Below are 27,541 nucleotides of genomic sequence, written 5' to 3' on the forward strand. Positions count from 1 at the left end.
CAGAAAATTAGTCTATGCCATGATAACTGATACTAATCTATCTAAAGATCTATTTTGGAAGGTATGCATGCACTGCAAAAATTGTTCCATGTAATGAGCTAGTAGAAGTTATTGTAATGAGGGTGTACAGTGACAGTCTTTCTTACCTGTTTAAGCTTTTAAAAATTGATCAAGTTCGGTATGTTGCATTTAAATGAGAATGAATTTGTTAATACTTCTATGTCCCAGTATTATTTTAGTTATCTTTCTATCTTTTGGAACAAGAATGTAAGGTTATTTTCCTGGTCTTTGTTTATGCACTGCATCAAATTTATAGTTTGCTTATATGAGCTTCATCATATTGTAATACTTGCTACTTGCTTTATTCAAGCAATTAATATAGCTCTTGGGACCTCTGGTGGTTTAGTGGCAATAAGAGCTACAGAAGAAATAGGTTTGGTATTCTTATTGTTTTTAACCAATTTAATTTGTTGTTTTCAATATTTGGAAGTTGGAACTTGCTTTATCAATAAATGGATCTAGTTCATGGGATCTCTACTGGTGGTAATATATTGCTAGAAGGAATTCCATGCTCTAAATTATTGTTTTTCTGAATCAGAGTAATGCGTTCTCTTGCTTTTCCATTTGTTCTTTACCCTGTAATTAGAAACCTATTTTTATAATTAAGAAGAAAACAAGTACACAAGGTGCAGGGGAATAGAAATTCCCTAGTTGAGAAGTTCTAGAAGCCTGACTTGAACAAATACCTCACAAGACATCTTTATATTTCAGTAGTGCATTCTCATCATAACTCATGCTTAATTCTAGTAGGCATTCATTTATGAAACTTCTTATGAGAAGTTTGTTAGAGGAAGAGATACTTTAACTTTAGGATGCAATATCTTAAAAATTCAACTAAGCCTCCCTAATTTTGTATTTATTTTGTTTCTCCGTCTCTATGTAAAGGGAGAAGTTATATCTAGGAATCTTTTCTTTATGTTTTTAGAACATTTGCTATTTTCCTATACCCTTTTAATGTTTAAATATGTATTATTCTGTTCTTCTTTTTCAGTTGCATGATGCCATAATCATTTGCATTTTGGTATTATCATTGTAACATTCCACCAACTGATGCCCTGTTTACCTTGTTATATGCCACTGGGTATATGTCTCTTTGCTCACCTATTATTATTAGGCTCTGGTTCAGTCATGTAATATAAAATTAGTTTAGTTATTGTCTGGGGAAAAATGCAAGGCTATGGTGTCTCTTTATTATGCACTAATACCAAAATAAAATATAGATATTTGAATGACAGAATTTGTAGCTTTTGTTGTCTAATGAAACTCATTATTTGTAAATTAGTTTTGAATTTTGATAATTACCTTCTGATGGATGCTATGCTTTGTATGATGGGGTGTTAAAGGAATTGGTTTGTTCTACTTCAATAAAAGTTTCGGAAGTAGCTTGGAAGGATACTTCATCTCATCCTATTGCTTTACATCACCATAGAGAAAAAGTTTATCCTTTGCATTTGGAGTTCAAACAAAATATTGGAAACGGTTGTCTTGCAACATCAGGTGCTTATACCTTAACAAATTCTGGTATGCTTGTCTTCACAATGTTGACAATAAAAGCTAGTAAAACCTCCTATTGATAAAAATGTAATATTAACTCATAATTAAATAGTTGAAGTATCCTGTATTGATATGTAACCTTCTTAATGACCAGGTCAGGTAGATTTTGTTAGAAGAGAGAATAACCAGAGAACTTTTGCTTCTGCTGGTGCACAGTGTGGTTCAGAGTCTTCATGTTCAACTGAATCAGCTAATTATTCCTTTAACTTGAAAGCTTGCTCATCGTTGGTATGTATGATGGAATAAGTGATTCTGGTCTTTGCTTTGTAATGGATTACATAAGTCTTGGTTATTGATTGACTTATATTTTATTGATGGTTTAGGAACACCCCATCACCAAGTCAAAATCTGAAGATTTTGAAGCCAGTGCAACTACTTTAGCAATGCCCCCTCTCAGATTTGGGGAGAGGTTTGGGGATGTTTATGATGTAGTCTTGATATTGGATGATCGGGAACAATTTACTGGTCACAGGTTAGTGAATTAGCTTTCTTAATAATGTAACCTTTTAAGTTCATACAAGGATACATTTATATTAACTTGGTGTGGCCTCAGATATGGGAATTTGAAAACCTAGAATTTTATTGCTTACTAATAGAAATCTATACATAGTAACATTCACTGGGATTTAGGAATTGAAGTATTTCATTAATTCATTTTTGTTGTTTTTATTCCCACCTACTAATAGAATTTTATTGCCTGATATAGACTGATACATATTGGAACTTACTTATTGGCTGTAGTATTTAACAATAATTTTTTGGAATTTTGTATTTTTTTATCTGTTTGATTATAAAATCTGATCTCAATGGAAAGACCTCTCTAGGCCTTCTTTTCTTCCCAAGGTCAAGTTCAGTTACCGTAAAGTCCAGTTTTATGCCAGTACTACCTTGTTAGTTGTTAGCTTTAAATTTGTATCGCTACATCACATTTGTGCTTATGTTTGCCTAGAATGGAAATATATTGTTCATGGATGTGAAAACAACACTGTCAATAAATGATAAAATCGTTTTATTATGATAGGCTCCATTTATTTTATTGTGAAGTTTCAATTATATGTACACTTTTTTTTTATATGCTGAAACTTTGTTTTTCCACCTGTTTTACATCAAAACAAATGCAATCATAATAAACAATGGATCTTCCTACTTTAGTGTTTCACGGTGAAATAAAGTTTATTGCAGCTAATGGCAAATTTGGTCTTATCTGTACCTTCCAATCTACAACTTGATTGAATTCAATCTTAATCCCAAATATTTGGGGTTCACTACAGGGTTCTTGTCCCACTAGTGTGCTCTATCGAGAGCACTGTTTTCTATTAAGTCATAAGTCCTTAGATGAAGTCTTGTTGCTTTATCCCATGCTTTCTTTGCCCCTTCCCATGTTCTTTTAGACTGAACCAAGCCACTCATTGGTGCAACCAATTGTCATCTATGCAAATGGCTAAAACATCTTAGTGAATCTTTGTTATGGGCTTGGGCGTAGGATCTCGTCACGGGTCGGTCCACGGGGAGAACCTCTAGTTTCCCCTTGCCCCTCCCTTTGCGTGCTGACCCTATCGTGGCGACCTAAGGGGTGATTTGTCCAAGAGATCACCCTAACTCTCTTTTACTCTTCTCTTTGACTGAAATTTTGGATGCCTTTATTCAATAATAGTGGCTTCTTAAATAGGAGATTACAAGAGTCCTGTTCTTAGGGAGACTCCTTGCTGAATAGGGAGACCTCCAACTCTATCTTGATAAGATAAGACTGATAAGATAAGATAAGTCTCTCTTAATCCTAATCTAATAAGATAAGATAATCTCTCTTAATCCTAGTCTAATAAGACAAGTCTCCCTTAATCCTAATCTAATAAGATAAGATAATCTAATCTACTAACTTAATAAGATAAGAATAACAAGATAGTCTAATCTAATCTGCTGAATGGATAAGACTGTTGCTGCCAAATTGGATAGGATGAGAACACCGGATCATTGCTGCTGCTGTTCCCAATACGCGTTCACATCATTACTCCTCTCTTGGACTACGAGCTTGTCCTCAAGCTCGAATTCAGGATGGGTGTCGGGAAACACCGTCAAAGGAATCCCGGATAAGTGGAATGACTTTGCCCTCTTGGATTGGGTTCCAATGAAGAGGGTTCATCCTCATCTTCCTCTTGTTTCACTAGGAGGCAGAAAAGTCTCTTGCACTTGTGCCTTGTTGAGTAGAGTTCATCACAATTAAAACATTGTCCCCTCGCCCTGCGTTCCGCCTTCTCAGCCCTGGACAAGTGCTTAATAGGGGGTGCAACGACGTTGCTCCTCATACTGGATGCTGGTTTGGAATTGTTGCTTGTCTGTGGCTTCCGTTCTTGGCTGGCTGCTGAATATGGAGCCATTTTGGGTGGTTCCGGGGATGCCCATGCTGATGGAGGCCGCCCCATACTAAAGGTTCCGCGGCTGAGTTGTAGTTTGCGTTCGAAGGCGCGAGCTATATTCATGGCTGTAACCAGGTTGGGGGGATTCTGCATTTCCACGTCCACCCGCAGGGGTTCTGCTAACCCAGCGGTGAACATGTCTACCTGCTGGTTCGGTCGCATTGAAGATGCCCTCGCGAGGAGGGTCTGGAACTGGTGCTGGTATTCTGCCACCGTGCCGGTTTGTTTAAGGTTAATCAGCTCGCCTAAGGGGTTGCTTGTCAGTGGGGGCCCAAATCTAAGAAGGCAGTAGGACTTGAACTAGGTCCAACTGAGCCCAGGTTCTTCCTGTTCTAATCGATAGAACCAGAGTTGCTCTTCCTCTGTTAAGTGAAAGCGGTTAGGCTTACCTTATCCCGGTCGTCTGTCCGTTGATTTCGAAAAAACTGCTCGCACCGGTACAGCCAGCCCAAGGGATCTCTGTTGCCGTTGTACGACGGGATTTCTAACTTGCTATACTTGGGGATGACTGCGGCCCCCTGGTTGCCGAACTGCTGTTCGCCGGAAGACTCCGGCAGATCTGGTCGGCGGCCGCTAGTGGCTGTCACCCCTTTTGTGTTCCTCTCTTTGCTAGAAAGGAATAACTCCATCAGACGCCGTAGCTCCCTGACTTCGTCCTTGATTGCCCGTACTTCCGAGCTGGTCTCCATGAGCCGGTGCTCGAGTTCGTGGACCCTGGACGACAGCTGCTCCAGATCACCCATGACGCCTTGCTCTGATACGAAAATGTTATGGGCCCGGGCGTAGGATCTCGTCACGGGTCGGTCCACGGGGAGAACCTCTAGTTTCCCCTTGCCCCTCCCTTTGCGTGCTGACCCTATCGTGGTGACCTAAGGGGTGATTTGTCCAAGAGATCACCCTAACTCTCCTTTACTCTTTTCTTTGACTGAAATTTTGGATGCCTTTATTCAATAATAGTGGCTCCTTAAATAGGAGATTACAAGAGTCCTGTTCTTAGGGAGACTCCTTGCTGAATAGGGAGACCTCCAACTCTATCTTGATAAGATAAGACTGATAAGATAAGATAAGTCTCTCTTAATCCTAATCTAATAAGATAAGATAATCTCTCTTAATCCTAGTCTAATAAGACAAGTCTCCCTTAATCCTAATCTAATAAGATAAGATAATCTAATCTACTAACTTAATAAGATAAGAATAACAAGATAGTCTAATCTAATCTGCTGAATGGATAAGATTGTTGCTACCGAATTGGATAGGATGAGAACACCGGATCATTGCTACTGCTGTTCCCAATACGCGCCCACATCAATCTTCCGTCATCTTGTCACCTATTGGGCTACATTTGAATTCCTCTTGAATGGACTCTTTTTTTATTGTTATGAGTGACATGAGAGAAGAGAGGAAAGAGTTTGGACCATTTTTTTTCCTATCAAGAAAAAAAAGAGAGGAAAGTAGGAGAATAGTGGAAGAGAGAAAGAAATTAGGGCTACAAACCAAAGAAAATTTATATCTTCCACCATTCTCCTACTTCCTTCTCTTAACAAACCAAAGCTAATTCGATGGCTGATGCACTAGCCAAGCAAGGGGTTGGGAGAATTCAAACATTTTGGGCACAAATGTAACTTTTAATTATAATTAAAGTCTAAGGGGAGAGATAAGAGGTTTTGTCTCTTTCCCACTTTCTCTTGTAAATTCAATAAAGTAATCAGTTATCCATCAATAAAGAAAAAAAAAACCAAAGCAAATTTATCTCTCTCAAATGAGAAAGATGCTTTATATTAACACTAGAAATATCTAAATTACAAGGTATTCCTTAATGGGGAAGATGTTAGATTAAAATACCTGATTATAACTATTCTTCCTAATGGGAGAAAAGTTTACTTAAAGGGGCAGATGCTACATTAAAATCTCCCAAAATGACAGCAAATTTGTTTTTCTTTTTTTTTCCCCGACATGTTTACATTCAAAATGAGAGCAAAGTTTGCTTTATAAAAGTGGATATAAACTTTGCACTCAAAGTTGGTCAATGTAAAAAAGGTAGATTCTAGTCTTGGAATTTGTGTTTGTACGCTCACAATCACATATGTTTTGGCAAGAGTGCAGATTTTATCAATGCAAAACCAAACCAACTTTGCGTTTTCATGAACTATACATATTTGCATTTGCACTGAATTTATTTGTTGTGCACTCTTATCAAATGCAGCTCAAGGTAGACAAAGTGATCTATGTTGTAACAAATTGTTCAAATTCGTCTTAAAAGACTTTTTGATATGTAATCTTGTAGTAAAAGGATTTTGGTGAATGTTCATTATCTTTTCTTAACACAAGGTAACACTGAAATTGCAAGAAACTTTATCTTAAACTTCAACATACTAGTTCACTGTATTCATCAAAAAAAAAAAAAAAACTTGTTCACTGTAGTAAATGGTGTTTTTTTTTTAAACTTATTTCTATGGTTTGCAGGTCTCGATGTAGGAAATTTGTTGAAAGCTTAAGCACTCAATTCAAAATTCAAGTAGAGGTTAGTTCTTAAAGAGGTTCCTTCTGGAAAGATTCATTGACTTCTACTGTTATAGTTGAATGTTGGTTGTAGTTTCTTTTGTAGTTTTTATATAACGTAGAAGTCACTTTTGTCAAACTTGCCACCATGTTGGGTACTTCTTGTTCTTTTTGAATTGATTGGTATAGATTGATGTTTTACTGAATGTCATGAGCTATTTTATCTGGATATTGCAAGGACATGGCTGGATACAGTATTAGATATGACCTTTGCACTAAAAGTTGCAGTCTCTGACATGATACCCTTGTACAGGTTTCCAGGTTGCGTAATTCATGAGTGGTTTGTTTAAAATGCCTTCCAAGTTAATAAATGAAAAGGGAAAAGCATATGTATGAAATTCAAAACAATTTGATAAAGTATGTGTTGGAAAATAAAAAAATGGAAACAATCATAATGGTGTTACGAAGTCAATTTTGATAAGGGAGAAGATCAACTTTTAACGGTTAACCTAAAAGAGTGGTCTTTTTCTTTCTATATCTCACAAAAACAGACACATATAACATGCAGATATGCAACTAATGATAAAATTTCTTGTATCAAGTAATGGGGCTTCCAAGTGTCCCATTACTTGGATTTCTGAGTCTCTACGTTTTGGTTTTAATATGTTTACTTGCATTTCTTTGAGTAATAGTTTTAGTGTTTGTTAGGCGATCTGATTATTCATTTCATTTGGTATAAGTAAATAACTTCATATGCACATCTTTCCACAGGTCAGAAGATTACCTGTTGGAGATGCAATATGGATAGCTCGGCACAAACATCTTGACACTGAATATGTACTTGACTTTATTGTAGAGAGGAAGGATGTTGATGATTTACGTCAATCAATCAGAGATAACCGCTATAGAGATCAGAAACTAAGGCTTCTGGTATTGCTTTTATTTACTTATCCTTTTTTTTTGCTAAAATGTTGAATTTATATAATGCTAATGGTTCGTCTTACATTTGGAAATTTTACTTGTTTGGTTGTTGTGCAAGTCTTCTATTAAAGGATATTAGATTCCTTTCACAAACATGGCCACATTAAACCAGGCAGACATATCATTATTTCTTATCATTGTCAGGAAACTAGGAAGATTATTTTGAGTCTTGTTGGGTTGAATTGAACTTCTCCGAAGTGTGTTTTGGATTTTATTTGGCAATGGCAAGGAAGTGGTTTTAGCAGGAGAGGAAAAATTTATTGGGCTATTGTGGTTCATGCTGTATTGTGGGATGATTGGGAAGAAATAAAAAGCTGAATCTATCATCTTTGAGAAAAGAAGAAAAATAGAGAAGAGAAGAGAACAAAAGAGAGAAGAGGCTGGTGGCACTGTTAAATCTATTTCCAATAGGATGATGGAAGAAATAACAAATAAAAAGACAAAGTGCCCTTGTTATCGATTTTTAAAAGGGTGTATAAAAGAAGGAAGATTTTTTAAACGACAGATAAAGTTCTGGAGAATGAAAATTCTCATGACACCACTATCCTGTGTAAGCAGTTAAGGACTTATTATCTTATTGATGCTCCTGAGAAGGCTTCCAATGCTGTTATTAGAGACCCTGATAAAAGTCTCGAAAAGGAGATGGAGAAAACTGGTATTGTTTCTATCAAGACAGTGGCTAGAAGGGATGTAGAAATTGGCAAAAGCTTGGGTTTGTTCTTTTGGGGAGGTGAGGAATTTGCTTTAAAAGCCTTTGAAGAGTTTGAGAGGAAGAAGGAAGAAAGATCAAGAAAAAGGGTAATTGGAGGAGGGAGATGGGATGAAGATGGCATCAATCATCTCTCAATTCCAAGTGGCTTTCATCCAATATTGACAAATGTCGGATCAAATACTCATTGCCAATGAATGTGTGGAGGAGTTCAAGAAATCTGGAAGGAAGGGCATTGTGTGTAAGTTGGATGTAGAGAAAGCCTACGACTTTGTGGATTGGGAATTCTTAATTGAGGTGATAAGGAAGTGTGATTTTGGAGTAAGATGGTGCAAATGGATTATAGGATGCTTGAAATCCTCTCACTTCTCAGTACTGGTAAATGGAGCAGTCGAGGACTTTTTTGGTGCCCTAAGGGGACTGAGGCAAGGGGATCCATTATCCCCCTTCCTTTTTACCATCTTAGGAGAGGTCTTTAGTAGATTGATCTCGAAGGCAGATGAGGTTGGTCTTTTAAAGGGATGGAGAATAGGAAGGGAGAGAGTGGTGGTAACTCACCTACAATTTGTGGATGACACCATTATCTTTTGTGAGAATGGAGGTGAGTTGGGGGCAAGAAACCTAAGGTTGTTGGTGAACCTTTTTGAAAAAGTGACAAATCTAAAGGTGAGCATCAATAAAAGTCTAGTGGTAGTGATCAATTTAGCTTAAGAAGTGGTTTACCTATGGGTTGGGGAGCTAGGCTATTTATGAAGTGATCGGCCACTGAAGTATTTAGGCTTCCTCCTCGGGGAAAATCCTAGAAATTTAGATTTCTGGAACCCAGTAGTGGAAAGGTTTGAAAGGAAGTTGTCTACGTGGAAGAGGAATTATATTTCTTTGGGGGGCAGGATTACTCTCATTAAGCCTACCCTAGAAAACCTTCCAGTTTACTACGTCTCGGTGTTCTGTATGCCTCAAGCTATTGGAAAGAAATTAGAGAGGATAATGGGGGATTTCTTGTTGGAACCGGGCGAGAAGAAGAAAGATCATTTAGTAAGATGGGATTTAGTAACTAGGAGGAAAGAGTTTGGAGGCTTGGGGCTAGGGAGATTGAAAGAAAGGAATGGGGCTTTACTAGGAAAGTGGTTATGGAGGTACCCACACGAGATAGACAGGTTGTGGCACAATATTGTGACTAGCATACACGGGCTCTCAGAGAATGGTTGGGATGCTGGAGTGTTTAGTAGGGCATCCAGCGCATCACCTTGGAAAGCGATTCAAAAACTCCTTCTATAGTTTCGTTGCACCTCAGTCATGTCAGGTTTGATCTTGATTCAGGTAACAAAATTAATTTTTGGGAAGAGGTGTGGGTGGGTGACTCTTTTTTAAAGACCTTATTCCCCTCAATTTATGCACTTTCCTCTCTTAAGGGCAAACCGGTTGCTGGATTCCTATCCCCTTCTCCCTCCCAGTCTGGTGGTTTTTGGAGTCTGGGTCTTCACAGAAATGTGAGAGATTCTGAACTGGGTTTTGTGTCTTCTATTCTTCAGTTGCTTGATGGGGTGTATATCGATCCTTCTAAGCAAAATACTAGGCTTTGGACTCCTAATCCCTCTGGATCTTTCAGCTGTGCGTCCTTTTTTAAAACCTTGGTCTCTCCTACTCAACCTGGGGTAGACTTCCTAGTCTGAGAAGTTTGGTGTTGCCCTATTCCCCCCAAAGTGGGTGCTTTCTGTTGGGAGGTCTACCATAGTGCAATTAACACCTACGACTTGATGCAGAGGAAGAGGCCTGGATGGTGCCTTTCACCCAATAGGTGTGTTTTTTGTGAGTCAAATGGTGAAACTGCTCTTCATATTTTTGTCTCCTATCCTGTTACTAGCTTCATTTGGGAATATGGTTTTTTCTCTCTTTGGATGCAGGTGGGATACCCCGGTGAACTTGGAAAGGCTGTTTGACTCTTCCACTTTCAGATGACCAAAAAAGAAGAGGCAGAGATCTATGGAGATGCACATGGGCAGCAGTGCTTTGGGTGCTATGGGAGGTGAGAAATTTTGAAGAAAAAATAAGGCACAAGGAAATGCTTATAGAAGGGATTATGATAAAAATGACCTCTTGGGTAAAATCTTTGGGATTATTCTCAGATTTTACTACAGATGATATAATCAGGATTTGGAGGACGGTATCATCCTCGTCATCAGCAAAATAGAAGGTCTTAAGAAATTGGGAACCCCCTGTATCTGGTTTCCTCAAATTAAACTTTGATGGGAGCATCTTTGGCAACCCGGGTATGTCTGGAATTGGAGGGGTAATAAGAAATGACAAGGGGGATGTGGTGGGGCTGTTTTCGGGCCCTATTGGATGGGGAGACTCCACTACAGCTGAACTAAAAGCAGTGGTGTTTGGGATACAAAAAGATGTGGAATTAGGAGTGAGAAAGTTGGTTGTAGAGGGCGACTCCAAAGTAATTATCAGCTGGTTAGAATGGAAAGACTCCCTTGTTGTTCAGAAATGAAATCAAGAAGCTTAATTACATAACGAAGGACATGCAGTTATTGTTTCAGTGGACTCCAAGAGCAGCAAATGGTTTTGCAGATCAGCTAGCGAAGCAAGGGGTTAACAGTGAGCATTGTTTTTGGGCTCAGTTATAAGGCTGAAAAGCAATTTTAATAGGTGGAAAAGTTTAAAGAGTAGTGGGGTAGCTGAGGCTACTCAGATTCTGTACTATTTCTCATCTTAACTTTCTTAATGAAATTACTGTTACTGTTAAAAAAAGATGGCTGACAACCAAGAGGTGGTAGGTGATGGGGAAGATTAGATTCTCCTTTATGCTTTTTTCTTTGTTCGTTTATAGTTGTCCTCGTTGTTTTTGGTCTAGGATTTGGTGCCGGAGGAGTTAGTTTTGCTGTTCTCTTTCCGGAGTATTTTGGTGGTTATTGTCTAGTGTAAGAAGTGTCCAAATAGTCTTTCCTTCTCTTGGGTGAGCTCTTATCACCTTCCTTTGTAATTCTTTTTATTTTTATGAAACTTGCTCTTTACTTTTCAAAAAAAAGTGCCCTTGTGGCACATAGTGATAAATATAACACTACCCCTGAAGTTGGGACATAGATGTTTATCATGCCCAACTTGTTACAAAGACCATTGTGCCTCAAGCGATGAAGACCCTTTGTAAAAACATTTGTAGGCTGCTCTCCGAAATTGACATAAGGAATTATATACTTCCCCACTTACAAGTTTCTCCATGATGAAGTGTTTATCCACTTAATATGCCTAGTTCTGTCATTTTTGATCAACATGCTTAGTTCTATCATGGAGGACTGGATTGGTTGCCGCATTGATGGTAGTCTTATTGTCACAATAGAATGACATGGGACTATCAATGACAAACCCTAGTTCACTAAACAAATTTATTATCCCCAAAATCTCAGCAACTCCATGTGACATGGCGTTGTACTAAGCCTTTGCACTAGACCTAGCCAAAACACTTTGCTTGTTGCTCCTCTACCTGATTAAGTCCTCGTCCCTCGACAAAGGCGCAATACCCATTAGTGAATTTTTTGTCACCAATTGACCTAGTCCAATCATCATTTGTGTAGAGAACACTGATGTGGACCCCACTGTGTTCGTATGGCAGCATAGCATATTTTTTGTTAGTTATGTCAGTGTTAGTTGGTAGTTATTTCAGTTTGTTATTACAACTTGTTATTTCAGCTTTATTATTAGTTTATTTGCCATGTAAGCAATAAGGGCAATTCAGCCCTTTTACAATTAGTCATCATATATAAATCTTAAGAGTGGGTCGGCAGATCAATTGATCAACCCTCTCTCTCTTTTCAAAATCTCTTCGTGTGCTTCTTCTTTTCTCCCTCTCTTCTTCTTCTCTTATGAAATTTCTTCTTTCTTTTCTTTTGAATTCAAGACTGATTGTAGTCTTGATCGACTACTTGGTATCAGAGCCGACCTAGGAACTCTTATGTTAGTCTAATTAGATTGACTACATGAGAATTTCCTAGGTTTAGAAGTTTTTTAACAAAGAAGGAGAATCAATTGATTCTTGGAGGTTACTAGTAGTGTGCGGCTACTACTAAGAAGATTGTAGAAGGCTGGGAGAGTTCCAGTAGTCAGGTAGAATTAGAAAAGACTTCGGATCCTCAAGATTAGGGTTTTGCATCAGATAGAAGGTGGCGGCCAGAGATTTTCTTTCATAAAGTAAGTTTTTTCTTGAGAATAACCTTGGAAAAAATCATCTTGGTCTATTCTGAGAGGTGCAGATGGAATCTATTTTTTTTTTCTTTTAGGGTTTTGAGAGAAAACCCTAAAATTTAGAACTGTTGTTGGTTTCAGATCAGATTTTGAACTGGTTTCATACAGAATTCTGTTTTCTTTGTTCTTTGGAAGACCTAGGCCGGCTGTTATCAGTTGTTTTAGGTGCTGTTTTCTATTTTAGTAGTTTAAAAGGTCTTTTATTATTAATTCTTGATCAAGAATGGAGTTCAAGAATCAGGGGGAAGGTGTTTTCGGGATTAGCAGTTCTGGTAACATGTCTGAAAATGCCTTTCAGATTACAACTGTGAAGTTTGATGGATCAAACTACTTAGAATGGGCTCAATTGGCCATGATGGCCATTGAGGAAAACTCAGCTACTTGTTGGGAGATGTGAAAGAACCAACTAAGGAGGACCAAACTTATACCAAATGGGTTCAGGAGAACTATTTGGTTATGACATGGTTGTGCAACTCTATGCAGCCACATATCAGCCTGAACTATTTGTGGGCAAAAACAACCAAGGAAATCTGGGATGTCATGAAAGAGACTTACTCCCAACCCCTTAATGTTGCTAGGGCCTATGAATTGAAGTGTGAGGTTAACAACCTTAAACAAGGAAAGAAACCCGTCTCGGTTTACTTCTCTACTTTGAAATCTTTGTGTCATGAAATTGACCACCTAGACACACTTGAGTGGGAAAGTCAGAAGGATGCACAAACTCATAGAAAGCAAGTTGAAACTAATAGGGTTTTTGAATTCTTAGCTGGTCTGAATCCTGACAATGATATTGTGAGGTAGCAAATACTAACAAGGGACAGTGTGACCTTATCTCAAGTCTACTCCTTGGTGCATAGTGAAGAGACTAGGAGAAAGGTTATGATGCAGCATCAACCCTTCCCACCAGCCTTGGCAGCAGTTAAACCTAAGTCTGGGGGTGAGACGGAGAAGGATATAAAGAAGGAAGATAAGCGGGATCTAGTGTGTGAACATTGCAAGAAACCTAAGCGTACTAAAGACACATGTTGGAAGCTACACCCTCATCTAGTTCCAGCAAAACTGATGAACAAAAGGGGTAATGCTCATACGGTTGTTAATGCCGATTCTGCATCCTCATCGGACACAAAAGGCACGCCTCTAGACACCCTAGCTGCTGTCCGGGCTGCCCCTAACTCAGTTGGAAAAGGAAGTTGGGAATTTAGCTCAATCATCTCAGCCACCATCAGCCTTTGCTCATTCAGGTACTCGGGCCTCAACTTACCATGCTTCAGCTCCAGGTAACACTGAACATTGTTGGGTAATAGACTCAGGTGCATCTGACCATATGACTAGCTTGCTATCACTGTTCACTACCTATCACTTATCTTCTAGTAGAGATAAAGTGTCCATTGCTGATGGTTCCCTTGTTCCCATTTCTTGCAACCATTTCTCATAAGACGGGTCATCTTTCGGTGGTGCTTTCTTGCTCTCAGAGATATACCCTCACTTGCCTCTACTACAAACATGTATTTTTACTAATTGTGACCATGCTAGATAGTTAGTTCCATCGAACTTGATAAACAAGGAACTCTAAAAGAACTTTAAAAGAACTTTGTGCCACACTTATTTTCAACTCTAGAGACATCCATCTTCCTCAAACAACTCTAAAAGAACTTTAAACAACTTCAAATGATAAACATGGAAGATAGGAAAAAGAAGACACCAAGTACCAACCTCTATGAAGTCGTATCTGCCAACTGCGTCTCACCCAGAACCTAGGAGAAATAAGAAAACAACAGCCACACCCTGTAGGCTTCACAGAATTGCACAAGACTTGGATCAGTCTTCAAGATAAAGAAAAAGAACCCCTTCAGTCACTAAGCACCAAGGTGAAGATCCTTGTGGGGCCCACAATCAGAATTCTCCAATTGATTAGGGTTTTGGGCAAAAAAACTTCGAGGATTGTCAAAATAATGACCAAGACAACATCCTTTTCTCCAAAAAACCACTAACAACTGGGTTGAATACTTTCTTCAATCACTCATTCGATTCAGCTCTCCATACACACTGTATATGGCAAAAAAAGGAAGAAGAAAGAAGTCCACTCTGATACTAAGAAGAAAAACAGTCCGAAAGAATGGGAGGACTGATTTTAAAAAGTGTGAAAAAGGTTAGATATCAGCAGCAAAGAGAGAAGAAGAAGAAGAAGAAGAAGAAGAAGTCAGCTGCAGTAGGGTTTTTGGAGATGAGTTGTTCGAACCTCACTCCCTTCCCTATTCTTTTCATTAAAAATAATTTACAAAGTTTCTGTATTTACAAGGAGGCCCTTAATTGGGCGATTAACTTAATTAAACATAAAACATAAAGAAACATAAAGGCCCATTAATAAAAAGGAATAGAAACATAAAGAAATAAGAGCAGTCTACGGGCCATCCGGTCCATTCTCTCTACAGATGCCTGATGAACCTGCAATCCAATTTATGCGTCAAACCAAGGTTCTATTGGCATCACAAGGCACTGTCCTCACTGCTTTTCTGTATTGTTTTTTTTTTTTCACTTTCAATGCTCCCAACAATTGAGGCTGCAGTGTTATGGGGTGTTTGAAATGAAAGAAATGCAAAGAATATTTAATGACAAGAAGGCAGAATACAATATCATTATTGACCTCAAAGCTGTAAGAGTGGCACATTGATCATGAAGAGTTTAAAGGTGTTTTCGTGGACTCCATAATTGGGGGTTGGCAAGCACAGACAATAGAGGACATTGTTGCAAGAATAGGAAGCTCCAAAAAGCGGGAGGACAAAGCTGAACTTCAATCAGTGTTTTTTATCCCTTCAAGCGTGAGTATGTTATTAGAAACCATTAAGGCAACATTCTTCTAAGCTTCTCAAGGCCAGCTGGTGAGGGCAACATTAAAAGATGAATTGCTTTCTCTTCTTCAAGGCCTTAAATTAGCCTATGCATCAAGCTATACCAATCTTGATTCTTGATATGGAAGAAGATTATCAAGATTATCAAGTACTTGATATGGAAGAAGATTTACAAGTACCTGTTGGGAGATGTGAAAGAACCATCTAAGGAGGACCAAATGTATACCAAATGGGTTCAGGAGAACTATTTGGTTATGACATGGCTGTGCAACTCTATGCAGCCACATATCAGCCGCAACTATTTGTGGGCAAAAACAGCCAAGGAAATCTGGGATGTCATGAAAGAGACCTACTCCCAACCCCTTAATGTTGCTAGGGCCTATGAATTGAAGTGTGAGGTTAATAACCTTAAGCAAGGAGAGAAACCAGTCTCCATTTACTTCTCTACTTTGAAATCTTTGTGGCATGAAATTGACCACCTAGAAACACTTGAGTGGAAAAGCCAGAAGGATGCACAAACTCATAGAAAGCAAGTTGAAACTAATAGGGTTTTTGAATTCCTAGCTGGCATAATCGGTTGGGTCATTTATCCTTTTGGTCTTTGAAGAGTTTGTTTCTAAATTTGTTTGAGTCTGTTCAGATGTCAAATTTGAGATGTGAGAGTTGTGAGCTTGCAAAGCATTGTAGAACATCTTATTCCTTGAGTAATAAAAGAAGTAGTAATTCTTTTAATATTGTGCACACCGATGTTTGGGGCCCGTATACCATCCCTTCTATGGGGGGATATAGATATTTCTTGTTGTTTGTTGATGACTATACCCGTTTTTCTTGGGTTTACCTTATGCGTTCTCGAGATGAGGTTCATGCTTTGACCCAGATCTTTCATCAGATGATTTTAGCCCAGTTTGGGGTCAAAATCAAAATCTTCAGATCCGATAATGCGAAAGAATACTTTACCAACCCATTAGCCTCTTATTTGCTCAATCATGGGATTATTCACTAGAGTACTTGTCCTTATACACCACAGTAGAATGGGGTTGCTGAGAGGAAGAATAGGCACATATTGGAGGTGGGTAGAAGTATTATGTTTGACTCCAATGTGCCTATTCGTTATGGGGAGATGCTATTCTTACAGCAGTGTATCTCATTAATTGAGTTCCTTCACGGGTTCTTGACATGAAGCCTCCATTTACCCTTCTATACCCCGATAAAGAATTGTTTACTGTTCCCCTTAAAACATTTGGTTGCACTTGCTTTGTTCAGATTCTTGGACCTCATCGTTCCAAATTTGATCCTAAAGCCTCCAAATGTATTTTTCTCGGTTATGCACAAACTCAAAAGGGTTATTGCTATTATGAACCTACTTTCGGGAGGAGATTTGTCTCGCTGGATGTTACTTTCTTTGAGGAGGTACCCTATTACCCTAGGGTTTCTCCTCAGGGGGAGAGTAGTGAGAGTGGGGTTAACTCATAATAAATTCCTTTACTTGTTCCATTGAGTGATGAGGGATGTAATGGGGAGGGTTGTCAGGATTTGAGAGTCTATCACAGGCGGTGGAGGCAGGTTGATTTCGGTCATCAGCAGTCCAGGCCAGCCCCAGTTCCTTCTGCGAATCCAGATCCAGGTACCACAGTCTCTTTATCAGATCCAAGTCCCAATTAGATACCTTTCACTGTTGCTACTTTACCTCCTTTGCAAAGGGATTTACTCAGACTTGTGGTATAGACTACTTGGAGACTTTTGCTCCAGTAGCAAAGATGACCACTATTAGAGTTTTGCTATCCCTTGCAGCTAGTTACTCTTGGTCCTTGTTCAGATGGATGTTAAGAATGCCTTCCTCAATGGAGACTTACAGGAAGAAGTCTACATGCAGTTACCTCCTGGATATTATGATGCAGAGATAGGGAAAGAGATTTGCCGTTTGAATAAAGCTTTGTATGGACTAAAGTAGTTCTCTAGAGCTTGGTTTGATAGATTCAGACAAGCCTTTGAAAAATTCGGCTATGTACAGGCCCAACTAGACCATACATTGTTCATTAAAAGAGTGGACTCTTCCTTGACTTTGCTTGCTATATATGTGGATGATATTGTAGTGACAGGGAATGATAACAATGAGATCGAGTCTCTTAAACAACTCCTTCATCAAGAGTTTGAGGTGAAAGATCTGGGAGAGGTATGATACTTCTTGGGTATTGAGGTTGCTAGATCTAAAAATGGGATTTTTATTTATCAAAGGAAGTATGTTCTAGATCTATTGGAAGAAACTGGAAAGTTGGGTGTTAAGCCTGCAGATACACCTATTGAACAGAATCACAAGATCAGTGCAGAGGGTGGAGAGCCACTTGAAGACAAAGCTATGTTCCAACGGTTGGTTGGAAAACTCTTTTATCTTTGTCTCACACGACCGGGCATCAGTTATGTAGTCAACGTTGTCAGTCAATATATGCACTTTCCTAGAACTACTCACCTCCTTGCAGTTGAGAGGATATTAGCATACTTGAAGAGATGTCCAGGTAGAGGTATATTATTCAAGAATAATGATCACATGAAGATAGAGGTTTATACAAATGTTGATTGGGCTAGGAGTGTTGATGACAGAAGGTCTACCTCTGGATATTGTGCCTTTGTAGGAGGTAACCTTGTCTCCTGGAGGAGTAAGAAACAAAGTGTTGTTTCTCGTTCTCGTGCTGAAGCTGAATATAGATCTATGACTAATGGTGTGGTTGAAATCCTATGGCTGAAGTCATTATTTGAGGAGTTGGGTATTGCTTATGAGAAGCCCTTAATGTTGTATTGTGATAATCGGACTGCTATTAATATAGCTCATAATCCGGTACAACATGACAGAACTAAGCATATCGAAGTCGACCGACATTTTGTCAGAGAAAGGGTTTCGTCTCAAGAAGTGTCTCCCGTATATCACCTCCAGTATGCAGCTCGTAGATCTTCTCATCAAGGTTGTTCCAAGGAAGAAGTTAGAGGCAGACCTATGCAAGTTGGGAATGACAAATATCTATTTTTAACTTGAGGGGGAGTGTAGAGAACACTGATGTGGACCCCACTGTGTTCGTATCGCAGCATAGCATATTTTTTGTTAGTTATGTCAGTGTTAGTTGGTAGTTATTTTAGTTTGTTTTTACAGCTTGTTATTTCAGTTTTATTATTAGTTTATTTTCCATGTAAGCAATAAGGGCAATTCAGCCCTTTTATAATTAGTCAACATATATAAATATTAAGAGTGGGTCGGCAGATCAATTGATCAACCCTCTCTCTCTTTTCAAAATCTCTTCGTGTGCTTCTTCTTTTCTTCCTCTCTTCTTCTTCTCTTTTGAAATTTCTTCTTTCTTTTCTTTCGAATTCAAGACTGATTGTAGTCTTGATCGACTACTATTTGTATTCACTTCAACCTTCAAATGTCCATGATTTTGGAAAAATAAACCAGCCTTAGTAAAACTTCTTGAGATATCTAAGAACCTTCTTTGGATTTGGAAAAATAAACCAATCTTCCTACAAGCTCTGGATTTGGTTTACATCCTTTATAGTTTCTGGACTACAATCACCTAGCCTTTGGAGTCAATGGGAGTTTCAGCCAACTTCACTCCCAACTTACTCATGTCTTGCAAGAGATCCAAGATGTATTTCCTTTGTGAAATGAAGATCCCCTTTTGTGAGCTAGCAACATCAATTCCAAGGAAATAGCGTTAAGGGACCCTAATCTTTCACTTCAAATTGAGTGGCTAAGAATTCCTTCAGTTTCTGTATTTTTGAGGACTAATCATCGGTGACTACTATGTCATCAACCTAAACTATTAAAGTTGCAATTTTTCCTTCCCCCTCTTTATAAATAGAGTATGGTTTATTGACATTGTTTAAACCCCATTTGTTGCATAGCCAAATGGAACTTGCGGAACCAAACACTCGGTAACTATTTCAAACCAAGGGAGGCTGAACCATTTACACCTCTTTTTCTAAGTTGCCATTCAAGAAAGCATTTTTGGACAATAACAGGGCATTCAATGCTTGGCCATGCCAAGTACTTCTTTTACTTCTACTCTACAAATTAGTGTTCACCAGTGCAAATGGAAATAGCACTACCAAACTTCCCTTGCTAAATGATCATCTTATGGTTGACAAGTTGAACAAATGTAACTATGAATAGTTAATGACCAACACACTCCTACCATCAAAAATAAGAAAAAAATGGAAACAAACTTATTAAAGTATGTATCTGACCACTTAGCTCCTTCATTAATATTTTGGAAGACTAACTTGAAATGGGGATTCTCGTATTTTTTTCTCTCTTTACTGAAACACTATAAAGTTGCTATTTGAACTTGTTTCTTCCAAGATTGTTTTATCTGGGCCAGTTTTGTGCATAGTAGACTTGATTTTACCCATTGGACCCATCTCATTGAACAATACCTTTACTGTGGATAATAGGCCTTTTCTTCTTTATTTCCTTTATTTTTTGAATAATAGAAATCTTAGTCATATCTTTTCTGATTATTCTTTTTTGAGATGCATGTGGTTGGAACTTCTTCTAAGAGTTTGTTGTTCTTGTTTGATTTTCCTCTTATCTATTGCTGGTATCAGGTTGGAAATGTTGTGTATTTGATGTTGTATATTTGATGCGAGAGGCTGTATTTTGTGGAATTTTGTTATGGGCCCACGGATTAGGATCTCGTCACGGGTCGGTCCACGGGGAAAACCTCCTGTTTTTCCTTGTTCCTCCCTGCTCTTGATGAACCTATCTTGGCGCCCTAATGGTGATTTGTCCAAGAGATCACCTAACTCTCCTTGTTCTCTTTCTTGACTGAATTTTTTGATGCCTTTAATGAATAATATCAGCTCCTTAAATAGGAGATTACAAGAGATAAGAGTCCTACTTTTAGGAAGACTCCTTACTAATTAGGAAGACTCCCTACTAATCTATCCTACTGAACTGATAAGATAAGATAAGACTGAACTGATAAGATAAGATAAGACTCCCTTAATCTATCCTACTTAACTGATAAGATAAGATAAGACTGAACTGATAAGATAAGATGAGACTCCCTACTAATCCATACTACTGAACTGATAAGATAAGAACACTGAATAGATAGGACTCCTACTAATCCTTGCTACTGAAAGCAGATAAGGTAAGAATACTGAATAGATAAGATAGGATGAGAACACTAAATTGCTGCTGCTGAGAACACTAAATTACTGCTACTGTTGCACTAAATTACTGTTGCTGCTGCCGGTGCCCACATCATTACTCCCCTCTTGGACTACGAGCTTGTCCTCAAGCTCGAATTCAGGATGGGTGTCTTGAAACAGTCAAAGGAATCCCGGATTGGTGGAATGATTTTGCCTTCCTGGATCGGGTTCCAATGAAGAGGGTTCATCCTCAGACAGCTGTAGTGAGATACCAAGATTTGACCATGTGTAGCTGTATTCTTGCCGCGGCCAACTGCAGCCTTAAGGTACTTCTGAGATGTCTTGAACTGTAGAGTACAAAGATTGTGAAGGCCAAGCTGGTGCCACTGAACCGCATCATCTGCATCCTCTTCTATTGCCTGCTTTAGTGTGTACAGAGCCCGCTTTTCCACTTCCATCAAATCATTATGTCCAGTTCCAAACTTGCTGCAATTTCATGCTGAGCCTTGTGAACCATGGCAAGTCTTGCCCATGCTATCCGAAGCTCAAGTGTTGCAGAGTCCCCTTCTCTGAGTATTGGAGCCATTTCATTCGCAGACTTTTCTGCATCCTTGATACGATGAAGCGCAACAACATATCGAGTTGACATGCAATTAGGCTCCAGTTTTGCTGCCTTCTCCAGGCACTTTCCAACACTTCTATGATCACTAGCCAAATAGTATGCATTAGCAAGATTCACCTAGATATGTGCAGCCCTAGGATCTGATCTGACTGCACCTATCAAACACTCTTTTGCAACATTTGCAGCCGCAACATGAGGCATACAAGCTCCTTCACCAGCACTTGCCCCAGCACCTGCAACAACTTGAAGATATGCAATCCCAAGATTCTGCAACACCTCGACGACACCGGATTCCTGCTTAATCGGGACATTCTGGGTGTTGCTAACCTGCACTAGGGCAACGACCTGCTGCTCGCCCGACGATTCTGCCACGTCTGGTCAGCGGCCGGTTGTGGTTGCAGCCCCTTCCGGGTTTCTTTCCTTGCTGGAAAAGTACAACTCCATCAAGCGCCTTAATTCTTAGATGTTGTCCTTGATCTCGCGCACCTCTGTGCTGTTTTCAACGATCTTGAGCTCCAGTTCATGAACCCTAGTCGTCAACTGCTCAAGGTCACCCATGACGCCTTGCTCTGATACCAAAATGTTATGGGCCCACGGAATAGGATCTCGTCACGGGTCGGTCCACGGGGAAAACCTCCTGTTTTCCCTTGTTCCTCCCTGCTCTTGATGAACCTATCTTGGCGTCCTAATGGTGATTTGTCCAAGAGATCACCTAACTCTCCTTGCTCTCTTTCTTGACTGAAATTTTTGATGCCTTTATTGAATAATATCATCTCCTTAAATAGGAGATTACAAGAGATAAGAGTCCTACTTTTAGGAAGACTCCTTACTAATTAGGAAGACTCCCTACTAATCTATCCTACTGAACTGATAAGATAAGATAAGACTCCCTTAATCTATCCTACTTAACTGATAAGATAAGATAAGACTCCCTACTAATCCATACTACTGAACTGATAAGATAAGAACACTGAATAGATAAGACTCCTACTAATCCCTGCTACTAAAAGCAGATAAGGTAAGAATACTGAATAGATAAGATAGGATGAGAACACTAAATTGCTGCTGCTGAGAACACTAAATTACTGCTGCTGCTGCCGGCGCCCACATCAAGTTTGTTGTCAACAGTAACAAATGGAGTTTGTTATTATTTTCTTGGTCCAAGTCTTGCAGTTCTTTTCTGCAGTATTGTACTTTTTTTTTTGTAATCTGCAAATACCCTACTAATGGACTTATTGTTTTTGAAAGTTTTTGCACATTGTGACATTTGCCACTTCATCTAGTACATTCTTTCTTACAGAAAGAAAAATCATAATGGAAAGAATGATATGGATTGTATAGCTTGACTTTAAAAAATTAGATACAGCATACATGTCTTTAGGATAGGTAATAGATTTAATTGTTTAGTGTCACAAATAGTAAAATAGTAATTTGCAGAGGCTGTCCTTTGCTTCTAGCTTCATAAACCATTTGCATCACAAGCAGTAGTTATTGGGATTTGATCAGCTCCAGCTGGCTTTTTATTTGTAAACTTATTAACTAAAGGCTTTAGTGGCTTTATCATTGCTTAGGTTTCCTTTGTTTCACAATAACAGGGGTAGTAAATTTTTCATCTGAAATATTTTAGTTAATTTTTATCACCCCTTTTATGGCAAAAACATGGTTTTGTGCTCCTTTTACATGGAACCAATGCAGCCTAAAAGAAGACTATCTATTGGGTGAAATCAGATTACTTTGTCAATTCTGTACAGAATATGCACCATGTCAGTTATTTTAAATGTTATGGATATTACTGAGATGTTTTCGCTGTTGGAAAAACCAGCTATCTTTTAAAAGCGCCTGGTGTTTTTCTTGCAATTGATTGATTTGACTCTGTTGCTCCTTATTGAAATGTTAGTTATACCAATAGAGATCAAGTTCAATATATTATCTGATGATTTTTGAGTTTTTATTTCTAGAGATGTGGGCTTAAAAAGCTGATATATCTGGTCGAAGGTGACCCAAATTCTTCTGAAGCTGCTGAAAGCATTAAAACAGCGTAAGAATTTCCTTTTTCAATGTTCTATGCATTTTACAATATTGTATCATTGTCTTAGTTGTGTTTGATTAGCGGATGTAAAAACTTTCTTTTCTTTTACTCTTGTGGAAATGGAGGCTAAAAGATAACTCAATGGATGTTTTTTCCTGTTTTGCAATTTTACTCCAAGGGCCATTTCTTTTTTTTCCTGTTTTGCAATTTTACTCAAGGCATCTAGGTGATTCTGGGAGACATTGGAGGGCCTAGTCGCCTAATCGCCTAGGCGATAAAAATGTTATAATATAAAAAAACCGACTTTTGGCTAGTTTCCTAGTTTTATATACCATTTAGCATGTGTGTTAATAAAAAAAAATAGCAATTCTCTTTATTAAGAACATTAAATTTCCTCTAAAAATGCGGCAAATCATCACATCTAAAAGATAAAAATCTTTTACATATATTAGTTTCATTATTTTCAAAAATAATACTACTATAATAAGTATTTAATAGTGTCAGCACCCGATTTTTGCTCAGTCCCACTTCTCATACCCCAAGGGCCCGATCGGACCACACCAACCCCTTTGGAACGTGCTAAAATCCGACGACATCAAATTTCAACTCGTATACCCTCAAATCCATCGTTAATATATACTATTCCCTTTCAACAACCATGATCGCAGCACATTACCACTTTTGCCACACGATCAAATTTCACCATATGAAATAAAACCTTTTAACATCCAAGCACACCACGTTTCAACCTTAAATTCCTTGATTTTGCCGTTCATTTGTAAGAGATTCCATTTCGATGCATCCGGTCCTATGACGCTTCTCAAACCAAAAACATGCGATCCATGCGTCTTGGATGTGATCAAATCCTCCCAACAACACTATACTTCAAATAAATGCCGTTCCACCAAAATTATTCATCAAGATAAGATTCCATTTTAAGCCACCTCATTGGCTGAGATATTCGCTATCTAAATTCTTGTGATTCCAACGCCTCTAAAGACATGAAGCATACCCATTGAACTCCAAATATCCTGATCAACCACCCATCAAATTTCAGATGCAAAAATGTCCATATTGTCTTTCATACGTAAGTATTCCGAATCAATCACTCACATCACCCGATACCCTTTGAACTCAAGATCTGCACTATGAAACACCACCAAACCTCATCCAAACCTTTATCAACCCCCCGATTGACGATCGATCCAATTTTGATCATTGAATTGACGATTTTACCCTTCATCTAGAAAGATTCCGAATAAACCACTCCTATCACCTAATACTCTCCGAACTCAAGATCTGCACTACAAAACACCATCAAACCTCATCCAAACCTTTATCATCCTCCCGAACGACGATCCGTCTGATTTTGAACCTTGAAATGACCATTTTACCCTCCATCTAAGAAAATGCCAAATAAATCATCCTCACTAATCGAATTCATGATTTACCCTGTAAAACCTGTTGTCATCCTTTTAATCGACAATATGGAAAATACATGCCATAAAATGCTCATTTTGCCCCTCCATCAAGGACGATTTTGTTTCACTCAATCTCATCCGTCAAAATGATTAAACACATCAAACATCTTCTATGTGGTTCGCCCCCACCTCAGTTCAAGTTTGTAAAGCATTTCTTGAAAATACTCTTCTTGCCCGCCCCGAATATCAAAGGTGCATCCTTGAGATCTCATTTGTTCTCTTCAAAGCTAGTTTTCCCACCCTTGGATGCTCATAAAAGGAAGACTTTAAATCTGAAACATCCATTTGTTTCCACCTCTCTCAAGTTCCCAAAATTACTTTTTTAGTCCTTCTCCACCAAATCCCTTTTGTTTTTCTTTTTGCAAGACCCCCCTTGACACTTGTCACCAACCTAGCCATTAGATCTCTTTGAAACCTTCCAAAAACAATCAAGGACGTCCATGTCCTTTCTTTGCTTTTGGAAATTGCAGCCTAGTCCCTACTCATGAAACTTGTTTTCAAAATATTTGCAAGGAGATCCCCGTCATGTGTCAAAATCTCAACCTTTCGATCTCCTTGTTTCTTAGCCTTGTTTAATCCTAACCGTGGGTTGCTTTCCTTCTTTTTGGCAAGATCTAGGCACCCCTTGCCATTTTGGGAAGATACCCTCTTGCTTCCTTAAAAGGCCATGCACTTTTTCCTTCCAAGAAAAGTCATGTACAAGAAAGGCAATTTTCTTGTTCTTTAAGGAACAAAAGGAATTTTGTTGGAGAAGGGAAAGAAAAGAAGAAACTCCATTCGTATTAGACTAATATGAGAAACTCCTAGTGACCCAAAAAGTCTCTAGATGTCCCCCTTCCTCCTTTGAGGGGGATATTTTCCTTCCAAGAAGACACTCCATGCGGGGGATATTTTCTCATGAGAGCCAATCCCCTCCTCTTCTTATTTCTGGGCATGGGAGACTCTTAGAGGAGCAAAGGGGCGGTTGAATACACGACCACCCCTCCTTTATCCAAAGTCTTCCATGCTTCTACTCAAGGAGAGGAGGAAGGTTGACTTCTCATGAAATCTGTCCCATGGGCATCCCTTCACCGTGGATTGAGAAGGATCATACATTACAAATTAAAGCTAAAATCAACAAGTAAATAAAAAAAACAATGTCAATAAGAAAGACGCACTTAACACTATGACCAAAGACTAAAGAACTCAAAACTAGCACACACAAATCCAAGAAGAAGCTCCCTAAACAACAATCTAACCAACTTTATCCAACATCAAGTGAATGGGAGAGAGAAAAAAAATACATTCTATGCATACAATCGGCCAAGTGTCATTAGTTAACTACCAAGGTCAAACCAAAGAAAGCCAAAACAGATCCAAAATCGCTTGCTTTAAATGATTTTTCTCACAAAAGAGACATGAAAATAAAGAAAAAAAAGTACAAAAAAACTACTACTCTTAAACTAATGAAAGGTGATTACCTTTGTATATGGATTTTTTCCTTATGGTTGGGGGGAAGATATTAGGAGGAATTTTGATGGACAAGGTGATTAGAAAAACTCTTTGCTTCTTGTGTCATACGGCCTTCCAGTCCTTATGCTTGCATCTGTCATGGGGCTTTATGGTGGAGAATTGTATCTACCCTTTGGGCCTAACTTTGAATGGAAGAAGGTGGAGGGGATGGTAGAGAGGTGGTGGATTTCAGCGAGTATGGGGAAAACTTTGAAGCTGTTTTTGTGGTTTTTTGTTTTCACTAAAAAAACTATAGAAAAAAAAAAGAAAAAGCTAGAAGGAAAATTTGGAAGAGTGGTGTATTTCGATTAATGGGGGAAGAGTGAATGCAGAGAAGGGAATTCGGTTGAAGATGGGTGAGTGTCTAATGCTGGAGAGAGAGAGCTTGAGAGAGGGAAAATGGCTCTTAAAAGTAAGGACTTTCTATTTTTGGTTAAGAAAAAGGCAATTAGGTTGGAAGCTAGCCAGAATGGACTCAAAGGAGGAGGGGGGACATCTAGAGACCTTTTGGGACATTAGGAGTTTCTCATATTAGTCTAATACGAATGGAGTGTCTTCTTTTCTTTCCCTTCTCCAACAAAATTCTTTTTGTTCCTTAAAGAACTAGAAAATTGCCTTTCTTGTACATGATTTTTCTTGGAAGGAAAAATTACATGGCCTTTTAAGGAAGCAAGAGGGGATCTTCCCAAAATGGCAAGGGGTGCTTAGATCTTGCCAAAAAGAAGGAAAGCAACCCATGGTTAGGATTAAACAAGGAGATCCAAAGGTTGAGGTTTCGACACATAGCAGGGACCTCCTTGCAAATATTTTAAAAACAAGTTTCATGAGTAGGGACTAGGTTGTAATTTCCAAAAGCAAAGAAAGGACATGGACGCCCTTGATTGTTTTTGGAAGGTTTCAAGGGGATCTAATGGCTAGGTGGGTGACAAGTATCAAGGGGGGTCTTGCAAAAAGAAAAACAAAAGGGATTTGGTGGGGAAGGACTAGAAAAGTAATTTTGGGAACTTGAGAGAGGTGGGAACAAATGGACGTTTCAGATTTAAAGTCTTCCTTTTATGAGCATCCAAGGGTGGGAAAACTAGCCAAGGGCGCCTAGTCTCCTAGAAGGGCGCCTAGTTGCTAAAAGTCAGGGCGTTTGGGCGAGGTGCCAAGCCAAGGGTGCCTAGTCGCCTAGGTGGGTGCCTAGGTGACTCCTTCACAACTATGCATTATAGTTGGTGGTCAGTTCGATGTGGATTATTTAAAGCTTATTGACCATTATGGTCTTAGAAGAAAAAGTCCTAAGGAATGAAACGATTGATTTAAAAGTTGTGAAAAGATGTTAGATATCTGTAGAAAAGAGAAAAGGAGAGGAGAGAAGAAAAAGTTGGTGGAAAATAGGGTTTAGAGAGAAGACTGTCGAATGTTTTCTCTCTTCTCTAATCCCTTTCATTAAAACACTAGCGGAGGGGCCCTGCTTCGCAAG

At 38.8% G+C, this 27,541-nt stretch overlaps 1 protein-coding gene across 6 annotated transcripts in view; it reads left to right on the forward strand.

Moving 5' to 3' along the window:
• The window catches only part of MUS81 (Restriction endonuclease, type II-like superfamily protein), a 46,394-nt gene that overhangs the window by 4,729 nt on the left and 14,124 nt on the right, over positions 1-27,541 (forward strand). For 4 of the 6 annotated variants that reach the window (XM_088891916.1, XM_088891915.1, XM_019199693.2 and 1 more), the window contains exons 7-12: positions 1,404-1,581; positions 1,709-1,842; positions 1,938-2,086; positions 6,492-6,549; positions 7,299-7,457; positions 23,034-23,113. In XM_088891916.1, coding sequence (XP_088748042.1) covers positions 1,404-1,581; positions 1,709-1,842; positions 1,938-2,086; positions 6,492-6,549; positions 7,299-7,457; positions 23,034-23,113 — 758 coding nt within the window. The remainder of the gene's footprint in view (positions 1-1,403; positions 1,582-1,708; positions 1,843-1,937; positions 2,087-6,491; positions 6,550-7,298; positions 7,458-23,033; positions 23,114-27,541) is intronic. The other 2 variants (XM_088891914.1, XM_010274998.3) reach the window with 1 other exon arrangement.

This window comes from Nelumbo nucifera, chromosome 7 (assembly GCF_055504915.1).
Source record: "Nelumbo nucifera cultivar China Antique chromosome 7, China Antique-T2T, whole genome shotgun sequence".
Lineage (NCBI taxonomy): Eukaryota > Viridiplantae > Streptophyta > Magnoliopsida > Proteales > Nelumbonaceae > Nelumbo > Nelumbo nucifera.